The sequence below is a fragment of the Pseudonaja textilis genome, chromosome 3, assembly GCF_049901715.1.
Source record: "Pseudonaja textilis isolate UNSWEBS1 chromosome 3, rPseTex1.2, whole genome shotgun sequence".
NCBI classification, from domain to species: Eukaryota; Metazoa; Chordata; class Lepidosauria; order Squamata; family Elapidae; genus Pseudonaja; species Pseudonaja textilis.
Window position 1 is genome coordinate 156,154,953 of NC_141992.1, and position 14,511 is coordinate 156,169,463.

At 39.5% G+C, this 14,511-nt stretch overlaps 1 protein-coding gene across 2 annotated transcripts; it reads right to left on the reverse strand.

Annotated features, from left to right (window-relative positions):
- Nucleotides 1-1,660: 1,660 nt before the first annotated feature.
- AQP4 (aquaporin 4) lies at nt 1,661-14,109 on the reverse strand. 2 transcript variants are annotated; one of them, XM_087931196.1, is made up of 5 exons: nt 13,846-14,109; nt 8,111-8,525; nt 5,817-5,981; nt 4,630-4,710; nt 1,661-3,377 (listed from the first exon to the last, which is right to left on the reverse strand). In XM_087931196.1, the coding sequence occupies exons 1-5, from the start codon at nt 13,995-13,997 to the stop codon at nt 3,114-3,116; spliced, it is 1,077 nt and encodes a 358-aa protein (XP_087787322.1). In that variant the 5' UTR covers nt 13,998-14,109; the 3' UTR covers nt 1,661-3,113. The 2 variants fall into 2 exon arrangements, with proteins under 2 accessions (XP_087787322.1, XP_026555045.1); XM_026699260.2 differs by lacking the exon at nt 13,846-14,109 and adding an exon at nt 13,625-13,813.
- Between the last annotated feature and the right edge of the window lie 402 nt (nt 14,110-14,511).

Sequence of the window (14,511 nt, forward strand, 5' to 3'; positions counted from 1 at the left end):
AATTTCCATAGGAAGGGGAAAAAAGCTGGTATACTTGACATTGTATACTTTTTCTATCAGATAAATATCCATCATTAGTAAGGTAGCCCTAATCATCATTTTTTGTAAGAATGTGTGTTGCCAGAGTGGGACTATATATTTATCCCTTTTCACTAATTAGCAATTAATGGAAACTGATGAGTTCTGAACAAAAGAACTCTGCTATAATCCTGGATACAGTTAGAAAATGTAAATATTACTACTTTTCAAACCAAAGCACTTGTAATGTATAAATGCATGCATACAATTCACCACATATTGTCACATGCCATTCCATGCTCTAGTTCAGTGTTCGTTGACCTTAGCAACCTTAAGACCTGACAGCTGAAGTCCATATGTTTTAAAGTTCCCAAGGCTGACAAACACTATTCCAGCTGATTGATGCAGGGTATGTTGGCAGTATCAGAAAAGTCAGGACACTGTTTATGACCTATAATTCAAGCCCCACCATTTTTGTATAAATCATGCATGCAAAACTAGAGGAAGGGACTCAGCTAGCAGTCTTGATTTTTCTGGCCTTCTCTCAACTGATATATGGAGAGATTGCAGAGATTGCTTAATTGCATTGATTTTACTCCTGGTGAAAAACCACATAGGCCTTTGCTGATGGTGTCTTTCCAATATATACATGTTGGGGACAGGGATGGGCTTCTAGGGGTTCGCAGGGGTTCAGGAGAGCCCCTAGATAAGATTCCGTACAGTTCGGAGAACCTCCCAATCCCACTTCTGGTTGGCCCCACCCATCCTGCCCTTTCTCTCCCAGGAGTCCCTCATGGCCCATTTTGGGTGCAGGTGCATGTGGAGGCTCGAGGAGGGCAAAAAATGGGCCTTACAGAATCTGAGAAGGCCACAAATAGGTCTGTTTCCAGCTTCCAGAGAGTCTCCAGAGCCCAGGGAGGCTATTTTAGCCCTCCCGGAGGCTCAAGGAAAGCCTCCAGAGCCTGGGAGGCAAAAACACCCCCTCTGCCAAGGTGCAGGAGACCAAGTAGACCACATCACCATTGCCACACCCACCCAGACAGAGAAACCGTTGCTAAAATTTTTGAAGTGCACCCCTGGTTGGGGGTGAGCACCTTAAGCCATAAACACCAGTGACTGTCCAAAATAACACTCTATTTGCTTTTCTGAATAATTTTTCCTGTCCCTGTATGCTTTTCAACAGGCAATTAGAAATAGCTCTTTGTTAGACACAGAATATTTGAATGCAAAACATCAGTTACTAAAAAATTATTCCAGTAGTATTTTAAACAATTAATAAATAAACCTCTTTATTATAATTACTCTTTAAAAAAAAACCACAATGTGTATGCAAAATGGATGAGATGAAACATTTCATGTATATAAAATTGGCACAGTAATGCTTCATTTGTTTGAATAAGTGCACTGAAACCAGATCAGCTTCCACCTTTTTCAGACCCTACACATCTTATCAGTTATAGATGAGCAACTATACTTTGTGAGATCTTTTGCATGGGACGGGCAATGAATTGCTGTGTATTTTTAGAATTATTTGGGATGTAAAATAATCTCAGTTACAAGATTATTAATGAGAAAGACTTTTGGTGGAAAGAAGACAGAAAATAATTAATGTTTTATAGGTTGGGAAGGGACAGACAAAAGCTCTGATTGGTTTTTTTTAATGTCCCGCTGAATTTGTCATAAACTTTACAGTGAAAATACTAATCAAAATTGACAACAGCCAATTAAGTGTCAGAAGAACAATCTAATAGTTTCTTGTTTCTATGGGCAAATTAAGATAAATTTTCTCTTTCCATCTCATGACTGATTGTATTAAAATAAATGTATCATTCAAAATTCATTCAGATTCTCCTTCAACAGATCAACAAGAATATTTATGAATCGAATATAATTTATAATGTTCCCTCAATTTAGAACATTGCTATCATTTCACAGTACGGGAGCATGATCTGATGAAACAAATGAGGGTAAAGCAATGTGTCACAAACAACTAATGGAGAAATTAATAAGTTTTTCTTATGAAAATTGGTATTTGATGGAGATTGGAATGAGATGAATTTTTCCTCAGATAGAACATCTGAGAAAAAATATTTAAAGTACTCAAGGTAAATTTTGATTTGATGAACAGTTTAGGGCTAGTGTAGGGAGACTGAAAAAAAATGGTAACTCTAAAGAACTTATTCTTCAGAAAGACATAATAGATTAATTTTGGTTTTCAAAAAAACTATCTCTTAAGGTTTTCCTTGCCAAAACCTGTTCTGATAATAATCTCATGGGGTTTGTAAAGAGAAAGCTACTACTTTTAGATGGAGATTAAATGAAATACTATTATAAAAAGAATTTAACAGAATTTTTGAATATAATTTAACTGTGGGCATGGGTTTAAGAATGGAGTGGTATGCAAAATAAGTTTTTATGAGAGAATAGCATACAATATAATATTCAACTTAAAAAGAAGAACTAATATAGGCTATCTTGATGAGATAAAAGAATGATTACATTTCCAAGGAAGATAAATATTTCTCATCAAATCAAAATTTTACAATAGCTGTTGATATTAACAATAAAAGAAATGGATATAAAATGAATTATGCAAAGCAAAAAATTGAATTTGCAAATAAATCAGGCAAACATTTCACATATAAATTAAGAAATGAAAAAGAAAACAATATGGAAATTGTTTTACAGAGGGGCACTGTATTAATGGATAACATGGCAATACCAAAAAAAAAATCATCAGTATTATGCTATTTTGTATAAAGGATATAGGATTCCCAAGGAGAAATTAGAATTGAACTGTTTTTTAAGATTTTGGAAAATAGGAATTTTGTAGAGAATTTCATAAAATGGATGTCTTTTTTTCTTATTTCTTTTGTGCTCTCTCTTTATTTTAAATATTAGTTCTTGTTAGTTTATATATATATGCTATAATCTCACATATGATCTAATTAAATAGCTAATTCATACATGATATCGCCCAATATTTGAAGTTATCTCAGGTGACAAACTCACAACAGATCTGTCTCTTTTATAGGTGGAAAATTATCTGTGGATATACTGGCAGGCTGGTCTCTGCTTTCAGTGCTTCTTGCTAGTCATACAGATGATAGCACTTCATTGGTAGGATCTCTTCCTTTCTTATCATCACCCCTTTCAAGATCAATGAAGTGGACCATTCCAGGTTTCTGGATTAGATCATCCGTTTCCCTCTGGCTCTTGGGATCTTCTACTTCAATGTACTTTCCTTTGGATTGCTGGGTTTCCTTGAATGTATGCTTAAGGTCCTCATCAGGGCAATAGATATATTGATAAAGAGCACCCGCCAGGACAGCTCCTATAATTGGTCCCAGCCAATATACCTGTACAGAATCAGAAGGAGAGGAAATATGATACAGAGGTATTAATAACTGACTAATAAATGAAAGGGTCGATAGTAAAGTTCCTTTGGCAAATGGCTTGTAATAACAAGATTGGTTACCCACTCCCATACTTCTACAAGGAAATATAAAAGCCAGCAACATTAGATTTAGCAGTAGGTATCTTTTCTATACTTTCTGCAGAAATACTCAAACCCAGGCAAATTGACCTACATTTTTAGATGTTTTTGCCATGTTGTTCCACAATGATATGTTGTGCCTTTCCTTGATGTATTTCCTTACATGTATTGGATGAAGAATGACTGGTGTTCAGAATTTTGAATGGATCATAATCTGTTTTCTTAATTACAAGGTCTATGATTCATGATGGAAAACTACAAATATAGGAAAGAGACCTGAAGAGGGGGTGGAGGGGTCAAAAAAAGCAAGCAGGCAACTGCAACTATAGAATCTAAGCTTTCTTTTTTAGTATGTGCCAAGCAGGGGTGGGATTCAAATTTTTTAACAACTGGTTCTGTGGGCGTGGCTTAGGTGGTAGGCGTGGCTTGGTGGTCATGTTATTGGCTGGGTGTGGCCAACTCAATATCACTCACATCAAGGCACGCATCTCCTCGCCTGGCCTCTCATGACTGTGAGAATGCTGCAACAGTCGTAAGTGTGAAAAATGGTCAAAAGTCACTTTTTTCAGTGCCATTGTAACTTTGAATGGTCACTCAACACAAGCAAAGTACCAGCAAAGGAGCGGGGGAAAAACTCCAGAGAAGTTCCTGAGACAGGAAGTCTAGTCCTGCCAAGAATGTAATAACGGTTAATGGAGAGGCAGTTTCTGTAAGCAACACCAGAATGTTTCCTTCCTGCCTTCCTTACAGGATTAGGCCAGTAATTTCTTCTAACAACCAGTTCTCTGAACTGCTTAGAATGTTAACAACCGGTTCTAGTGAATAGGTGCAAACTGATAGAATCCCACCCCTGGTCCCAAGCATGTGAATGTAAACAGGCAGTGAAACTTCAATCTTGACTTTTTGACCCCTTCCCCACAGGCACAGTACCCCAAAATGAATGAAAGATATCTACAAAAGAAAAAGAAAAAAAAACTGGTTGGGCTTTTTCTTTTTTTTTACACAAAAGCCATTTTATAATTTATTACCTTTTTATAAAATAATCAAACCAAATAACAATGACAGATATTAAATGCTCTGGAAAAAATAAGGAATACTAAAGTATAATAACTTACCCAGTGATCTTTCCAGTTACCAGTGATAACTGCAGGCCCCAATGACCGAGCAGGGTTCATGCTGGCCCCTGTGTAACTGATCTGCAGTAGGTATACATATGCAAATATATAAATATTTGGAAAGGAAGACCATAAGCAAACATGCTGTTAAAATTCTTATACAATCATCCTTTTCCAGTGGCACAGAAATGATGGCTCTATGCATTAAACAGTGTGATAGAATAGCACGTCGGCTACAGTTTATACAAATACTATAAATAAATAAATAAATAAATAAATAAATGCATATTAAAAATAAATAAATTTCAAAATATATGTGTGTGTACACGCACACAGACATATACACACACATACACAGAGTATATCCTTATATGGCATAGGGATACTAGTTACTTGAGGAACTGCCTGTTTCCCCATAGTATCTGCCCAATCTCTTCAATCTGAGAGGATTACGGTGCTCTAGCATCCTTCAATTAAACAATGTCAGTTGTTGGGTTCCCAGAAGCGCGGTGACTTCTATCTACAATGCCTGCTCTCTGGAATGAGCTTTTCCCCAAGAACTGGATTGCCCCTATTCTGTTGCTCTTCAGAAAAAGTGTTGAAGACCTTGCCCTATTCTATCTGGTCTGTTGTTCTTGTCATCATTGACCTTTGGTTGATATTATTGTAATTACAGACAATTACTAGACTCATTGGGAGTTGGTTGGCATTCAGGTGAAGTAAATAAATAATAAGTTAATAATTTTCCTTTATTTATTTTAGGTGTTTGTTAAACAATAAAGTGAATCAGCATTATTTCAAGTCATATACTAAGTAAGATAAACATAATTAACATAAAACTTTCTCTATACTTAATCTTAGCCAAAAGGCTGAGAAGGGATAAAATAAAACATAAAATAAAATTAATTATATATTTACACACACACACACACACACACACACACTCATTTTGTGTATAATTATGCACACATCCAAAGAGAGAAACATATAAGAATGTTATTAACTTTAATAATGATTTGACTCAAATGATTCCAAATATACTTGCTTTAAATCTAATTAACTGAAAGTTACAGCCTCTGACCATGCACGGGTTTCAGAATAATAAGCTAAAAGGCTACTTAAAACATTGCTACTCTCTGCAATTTATAAGTACCTAGCTAAAGAAGCTAATGAAAGAAGCAACTTACAGCAAATAAATGTCCTATTGCAACTGACAGTCCAATTGCCAATGCCACAGAACCGGTGACATCATTTCGCTTAGAATCACAGCTGGCAAAAATAGTAAAAACCAGCTGGAAAGTAATTATCAGCTCCACCAAGAGCCCATGTCCACTGGAAAGTTCTGCATGTATCTAGAAGAGGAAGCACACAGAGAGCCAGGCAGCATAAATAAAGTGTGAAATTGTAATTACCAACCTGCTAATTAAAGCAGTTTCAAAGTAAATAAGTGTTTTGGAAAGAAAGAAAATAGAATGAGGCAAGGAAGTAATACACTATTAAAAGCCTTTTAAGTAACAGCCTCTTGGGTTATCTGGGCTTCCTTGACAGGTGGCTCTGAAAAACTCCAGGTAATGACTCATTAGGCATTGGGTTGTTGGGATACACAGATGTGTATTTTGTGTCCTTACATGAAATAGCACTGCATTAAACCATAAGATGGTTTGCTTGCCTGATTGTAGTGTAGATCCAGCTATATCTTTATATATATTGTATCCCAAAGGTGCTTTTTCAAGAGGCAACTGGACTTCTTGTTTTCCTTTGAAAACATTTCGCTTCTTATCCAAGAAGCTTCTTCAATTCATCCAGAAGCTTCTTGGATGGGAAGTGAAACGTCTTCAAAGAAAAACCAGAAAGTCCAATTGTCTCTTGAAAAAGCACCTTTGGAACAACCATGACTGACTGAGAATCTCCATAGACACTTATGGAGTACATTGTGTTATATAGTTGACAGTAGTAAATTAAGCCAATATGATGTATTCCCTCAAACCAAGATAAACATAGGTTTGTGTGATGTGTACACTCACCAACAGCCTTACACTCAATTTAACATCAGCCGTGGCATTTATTTATGTGTGCAAAATTATCCTCTTTCAAACTCTTGGTTTTGATGGGAATTTCACACAAGATTCTGAAGAGTACAACTATTTTTCTATTTGTTTTCTTCAGCAGATCCATGATTTAGTTTTCTGTTATGAATCCATTAATTAGCTCTTACTCAATTAATTTCAGTTTCAAATAAAAATTGACAACATGTAAGTGCAGTTTCATATCCTGCAGTGAGGTTAATTGACAAAAGGAGAACAAAGCTAGAACCAAAAGCGAAGTCTATTTTAAAGAAGTTATCTAAAATATACACTTCTTTTGTTTTAATATATCTATACTTTTCTCCTCAAATATTTCATGCCTTGGTGTTATACCTTATATCAATTCTTCTTTTAGTTAGAAATATCTACTAAGGAACAATTCCTAAGTACAAAATAAAAAAACTACAAATAAACTACATCAAATATATTAGAATAAAAATAGTTCCTTGCTTTAAGTTAAACTGTATACGCCCCCCATAGTTTATTAGGACTTGATATGTGCATATAACTGTTGTGAAATATTTAGCATTGAGTTTACAGTAAAGAATGGATTTATGGGGCACAGGGCACCCTGCCTATCAAAGTTTCTTATTAACATTTTTCTTTAAGGCATTCTAAATCCTTTCAAAGAAATACATTCCATGTGGGCCTGGAGTTTTATCAAAAGGTCACTTTTGAATTAAAAAATAATCACATGAACCACTTGAGAAACCACTATTCAGATTTTAAAGCAGTTTCACAAAATACTTCCATAGGTTTATATAATTCTAAACACCTTATATTCATTGTAGCCCTTGGCATCCACATCATCATCATCTATAATAATAAAAAGATGCTGAAGTGAATTTAAGTTATCCAGATTTTGTATAAAAATCCATGCTAAATATGAATAAGATTTGGAATGCTAAAATATGAATAAGACTTGGAATGTGGAAGCCAATATAAATGTAACCTGAATGTGAGGCCACACTGGAAAATAATTTGCTTTGTAAACTTACAAAAGTATGGGTGGGTGGGTGTCACTTTTTATTCTGAATTTATTAACTGGGCCTTGTCTCATGATATAGAAATAAATTAAAACCATTTTCTGGGATTCTAATCTAATATCTGTGGGTGTTGTTTGCTCCCAAGATGATGGCAAAGTATTTACTGCACAGTGTCTTTGATGTGGAAAAAAAAGTCTGATGAAGATATTGGATTAAGCCTGGGGAGGAGAGCCCAATTTCAAGTCCACTTTTAGCTATGCAAATCAATTGCCTGACTTTCTCTCAAGTAGGGGAAGGTTCTTCAGCCATTTTCAAGAAGAAATGGCTTTTTCCCATTCAGCAAATGCTGAAATCTATTTGCGAGGCTTGGGTTCTTATTAGAAAGGGTAATTCTCCATTCTTTCAACCTACCTGGGTAACTCCCAATCCCCCAATTACACTTGACGGAGTGACCAAATAGAGTATTCCTGCCCCTGCGATGGCACCCAGGCATTGGGCTATAATATAGAAGACTGACTTGGCAAGGCTGATCTTCCGAGTGCAAACCATTGCAACGGTCACTGCAGGATTAATATGGCCACCACTGATGTGTCCAATGCACTGGACCATTGTCGCAATGCTGAGTCCAAAGCACAGAGAAATAAGGACCATGTCTACAGGCAGGGGTTTTTCAATTCCACCCCAGTTGATCGTCGAGCCAAGGCTGAGGAAGACAAAAATGAGCATGGCCAAGAATTCTGCTGACACAGACTTCCAGAAGGACTTGGTCCAGATGCCTTTAAATGCTGCCATGGCGGCCTCACAATTACACCATTGGCCACACTTACTGAAAAGGAAAACAAAGCAGCATAAGGACTTGATCCTGTCATTTAAGAAATGCTTTAAATATAAATGTGTTATCATTTGCAAAGAACTAATAACAGAAACAACTTGTAAAAATCTATTACAGACCTGTAATTAGCCAATAACAGTCTCACCTCTGCATGGAATGAACAATGGGTGGGGGAGAGAGATCCCATCTGGCCATCTCTAATCTACATGCTTTTACTAATACTCTCCACCTCCAATTCCTGTTTAAAGTTATTGACATAGAAGTAACATGTGATGGGCTTTTGTAAATCACTTTAGATCCTAGAGTAACCAAGCACAGAGATGAACGTGAGAAATTCATTTTCTTCTTCTGTACCCAGAAGTTACATTCAGGAATAGTATGTGTGAGAATATACTGTATAGACTATATGCATAAACTATATGCACTCTAGGGAAGAATTATCTGAATCAGGAAAACTAGGGATACTTGCTATGAAAAAGTAAGATTGAGGCTCAGTGCTATCCTAGGTCTCAAGAGCTCCAGTAAATTGTCTCATTAGAGCTATCCAAGGTGCTGCAAGTTCAGCCTGGATACTTCAAGTCTTCCCTGATGCTTAAAGTGTTATCTCCTTGAGCCAGCAGAAAATGAAGCCAGCATGAAATGGGTAGAGTCCATTGTCTCTGTTCCCAATTACTGATAACCACCTGATCCCCCCCACCACCCAGTATAATGGGTGTCACAGCCTATTAGATTTTTTAAATATTTTGAGTCTGCCTTTGGATAATGTTAGAACAATGGAAAGGAATGACATTTTAACAGTGATCAAATATTTCAGTTTGTCTCATTCATGGGCTGAGGTGAGATGAAGGCAACATCCTGAAGATACAGCAGAAAAAATGGTTTATTCCATGGTTAAGTACTTAGATCCAAGTATCTGAGTAAAGTAAGCATTATTCTATATGGCTGCCTGATCATTAAGACATTTGGACAATGCATGACTTCCAGCTTTTGTTTTTTTCTGACATGACTTCTGTTCTATGGGTCCTACACTTCTGCTTTGATATTGGCTTAGTTTTCCATACTGTCTCTTCTTCCACATACTGCTTACTCTGCATGGTTCCATCCACTGCTTCTTTCTGAATGATTGGTTCCACCCACAGCTTCTTTCTGAATCCAATTTTGCCCCTCAGTCCTACCAAAGGCCAGATTAACAATGGAAAGAAGCTACCTGTCAATTATATCCATTGGATTTTCTTTTTACCATTTGTTGTCTTCTATCCATGGTCACATTTCCTTAGAACTAAAGCTAAAATACAATTACTTTTAATTCAGTCTTCTCTAACTTTAAGTTATGTGCTGAATATGAGTCCATCATACCACAATCATGGAGCCCTTGGGTTAGCAAGGACAGTATCTAGAAAGCACAAATTGGGGAAGGTTATTCTACATAATGCTTTCATGGAATAGAATCAAGACTTTGCTCATATAAAGGTAAAGGTTTCCCCTGTCCAGTCAACTCTGAATCTAAGAGATGTTTTTCACCTCTCCTTCTTAGTTGAGAGAGCCAGGGTTGTCAGACGACATTTCTGTGGTGATGTGGGAAGTATGACTATATGTTGAGGTGCATGGAATGTGGTTACTTTCCCATAGAAATGGTGCCTATTTATCTACTTACATTTGCATGCTTTCGAGCTGCTAGGTAAGAAGGAGCTAATATATATTTAATTTTAAATATCAGTATGCTACAATTCAAAAGTTTATGGGGTATGTGATTCATACTCTATAAGAGCTTCCAATAACTATATTTTGGGTTTCAAAATTATATGTTTTTGGTTTAAGACTACATAATAGAAAATCTAGAAATGCTTCTATTTAAACAAGAGCATAAACAAGTAACACAAAGTGAAAGCACAGTAGTCAGAAACACCACACAAGGTTTCCAAATTTCTCTTTTTCAGCATTCCTGAAACATTAGCATCATCCTGATTTATCTGGACTGGAAATGAAGTAAAGGGAACTTTTGTATTTATCAGCTCAAATTTGTCATGTTTTGTAATGGTGAAGAATTGGTATTCTCAAATCATACTGGATGTTTGTGAATTCCAAAAATACTTTTGCAGAAACATACTTGGAATAAGCAAGAAATTTGTGAAATGATGAAACTTGATCAGAATAAACTACAGGCAACAACTGATTTCACCGATTATCATGCAATCTACTATATTAGATAGGGCTCAAATTTAAAGATACCAAAAGAGGCTTTAAAAAAATCTATCTCTTGTTATTAGTATAAGATGCAGTCTCAAGTATCCAAATTTTGTATAGATATATTCAATATCCAACATACATATCCAAAATGCCATCATTATGAATGATATAATAATAATTTATGGCAATTACTAAGCATTGTTTTGGTTTGGCTGATATTCCTCACCTCTTTATTTATTTTGTTGGTTGATTTTTATATGCAGGGATTACCAGAAATGGTAGATTTAAAGAATCATTCAAAGGTGAAAAGAGCAAACAAAGTTACTTTGACTAAGGGTGACCTGGGTTAGAGTTTTAAATAATGTTAGGGAAAGCATGATGTGTTGTGCTGGGTTGTTGGCAATGTGAAGGTATTTCACAAACTGCAACGTGAATGAACTATGGCAGCCTGAAGATTTATGGGATCGAGGCCCTCAGATTATGTTACATATGTTCAGATATATGAATACTTTAACAGGCTATTTGTTTCTGGCCTGAGTGCAAAGTGCCCCTTTTAAATTCCCTCTTCAAAGGGATAAATATAAACCCATTGCTGCTGGTTTCTTCCTTGAAAAAATAAACGAAACTACTCTGCAAATACAGTTTAGAAAAAAAAACTCTGCTGTACTTGGCTGGAAAATGTCAACTCCAAGATTCTCTCTTGCTGAAATTATTTTTGTGTGTGGTTTAGAGTTCTTAAAGCCACCTCAGAAGAGTAACATGCCTCAGAAAGATGGCTTTAGGTAAAACAACTCATTCCCTTGTCCATTGCTTGATGCCAATATTGCACCGTTTAAATCACCCCAAAGTTAACAACCATCCAAATTTGGGGGCTACCTTCCCCCAATTGTGCTCTTCAGATCCGTTAGACTCAGAGGTGGGATTCAGATTTTTTTTAACTACTGGTTCTGTGGGCATGGCTTGGTGGGCATGGCAGGAGAAGGATACTGTAAAACCTCCATTCCCTCCCCACTCCCGGGGGAAGGTTACTGTAAAATCCCATTCCCTCCCCACTTCACTAATCTGCTTTCCAGCTCCGTTCTCCCCTGCAGGGCAACAAAAGAAGACCCAGCTGATCAACTGGGACTTGGGAGGCAGAGAATAGATGGTGGCGGGGCGGTCAGAGGTGGTATTTGCTGGTTCCCAAATTACTCAAAATTTCTGCTACCGTTGCTCCAGAACTGGTTAGAATCTGCTGAATACCACCTCTGGTTAGACTTCAGCTTCCTTGACCTCCTAGCCTGGACGGGGTAGATATCGTAGCCTAGATAGATGGTCTCTCCCTCTCAACTGGAGAGCAGTGAAGTCCAGCACAAAAGGGCATTTGAATTTAAGTGCTTCACCAAAGCTTTCAGGAGAATCAAAGTCCATTTGTTCCTCGCTGATCTGCTCACTGCATCAGGCGGGCTTTGAAAGGGAAGAGACCTTTTCTACTTAACAGGAACTTTGCACCAAGATATTTCCATCCCGCACACCGGGTGCATTTCTAAACTCCCTTTTCTCCAAACTGAAGCACCCGAGCCGCGTTTCCCCGGCAAGGTCTGAGCGACCTACTTTCCAGCCAGAGCCTTTCAGTCAGAAGCGGCGGGGTGGGGGCAGGGAGAGGGGAAGGGAAGACACCCCAGACCAGGGGCCTCCAATCTTGGCAACTTTAAGACGTGTGGACTTCAGCTTTGCTGGCTGAGGAATTCTGGAGAGTTGAAGTCCACCAGTCTTAAAAGTTGCCAAGGTTGGAGACCCCTGACTCCAGGCGGTCTTTTCAGGCACGGGAATGAAAGGCTTTTGTCCCGGCGCGAAACGCTCCGGGTTTCGGCAGGTCAACAGAGACTGAAGAGGAAGGCAGCGCAGCGCAGGCGACGCCAGTCTAGAAAAGGCAGAAAGAAAAGCGCTGGAAGCAAGCGGGGCATGGACAAAATTTGGGAGCTGGACAAGATTTGTAGCGCGCCGCGAATGCAACTTCTAACGGGCTCCGCGGCCAGAGGCGCTGCGATCTGTTTACGGGGCAGCGCAAACTGCTGGCAAAGGAGTTTTTCTAGGATCCTTTCCAAATACATAGGTGAAAAGGACGGGAACTGCCCTTGACATTTAGCAGCTACAAATCTTCCAGGTTTAACGTTTCATACCTTTAATACGCTCACCCAGCCTCCACAAGCAAGTTCTCCCTCCCTCCCTCCCTCCCTCTCTCTCTCTCTCTCACACACACACGATGCCAACGGTACGAGAAACGCACGCAAGTATCTTTCCTTAAAAAAAAAAACTTTTCTAAAGTATAGAACAATTAAACAACGCAAGGTGCATTCTGCACAGGCCCTTGGGAAAGAAGCGATAAAGAAACCGCAGCTAACCAGAAAGTCTTATGCAATTTCTGACAATTTCCAACAGGTTTATAATAAAAGCACAGTGGCACCATTCAACTGCGCGGGACAACGGTTCTGCACTCGGCTCGCTGGTTTTGGGGGGCCTGGTTGGGAGGGGAGAGGGAAGGGCTCCAAAGGGCAAGGATGAACGGTCCAGGGTAAGCCAAGACCGTGTCCTGCAACACCTCTGCCCTCTTATTGTCTGAGCCGGTTGCCTCGGATGGCCCTTCACGGAGACCCTTATCCCGACTCGCGTTTAGTCCCGTCTTCCAGAATTGCACACTACGGTCCCACAAATTTCGGAGGAGGGATCCGCGTGAGGCCTCGTCCACCTCTCGCTGGACTGTCAGTCCCCCTCCGCTTTTCTACAAGAAGAAAGGTTGGGTCTCCTCCCAGGGAGGCAGTGGGACCAGGGGACAATCGGGGGAAGGAAGGCAGCCCAAGCGCATCTTTCCAACCGAGGTACCCCAACCGATCCCCAACCCCACCCCGGCCGGTCATTCGACTCACCCCCAAGCTCTGGGCGCCGCTTCGTCGCTCATGCCTTCTCGCGTGTGGCGCGCCTGGCTAGAGACGGAGCCGCGAGAGGGGGAGTGGCGGAGCCCGGGGTGCTTGGGGGAATCGGGTTACTGCTCCTGTCTGGCCCGGTGGACTTTTCCAAGTGGAGGCTGTGGGCCGAGCAGTTGGCCAGGCGTTGGGTTATATTTGAACTCCGAATAACTTTCCCTTACCTGATCAACCCGAAAGGGGTGGAGCCGCCTCCCGCACTCCAAACGCCTGCTGCCGAGGAGCGGAGAGGAACGGAGCGCGCCGGCAGTTGGCTCGCGATCTCAGGCGCTGGATTGGAGTAGCCGACAGAAAAGGACTTGCCAGCCCTTGCCATGAGCGGAGTTCAAAGGGAAGCTTGGGCCTGAGGCTGGGGAGCCCTCCCCCTCCCCGCCGCCCAGCTCGTAGCAAAGCCAGAACGGCTTGACCCAAAAGTAGCACGGTCTCCGCACGCAAACGAAGTACTTGGCTCCTTTATCTGGACCTCCCTCACCCTAAACTCTACTTTGTTTGATCACGATGTAAGCACTGTTGCCTGGGATCACGAAAGCTATGAGTTGGGGCTGGCCTTTCTCAAGACTGTGGGAAGCCCAGCAGCAGGAGATTCATTTGGTTTGCACCATACTTTCTTCTGCCTGGATCAACATAAATTTTCCTCTATTGTTTTCTTTTCATTTAGGTCAGTGGTCCAATAAAAGAAAGAGTAGAGTAGAGCAGAGTAGAGTAGAACAGAACAGAACAAAACAGAACAGAACAGAATAGAATAGAACTCTTTATTAGCCAAGTGTGATTGGACACACAAGGATTTGTCTCCAGTGCATAAGTACATATAAGCAACAAATGACAAATCA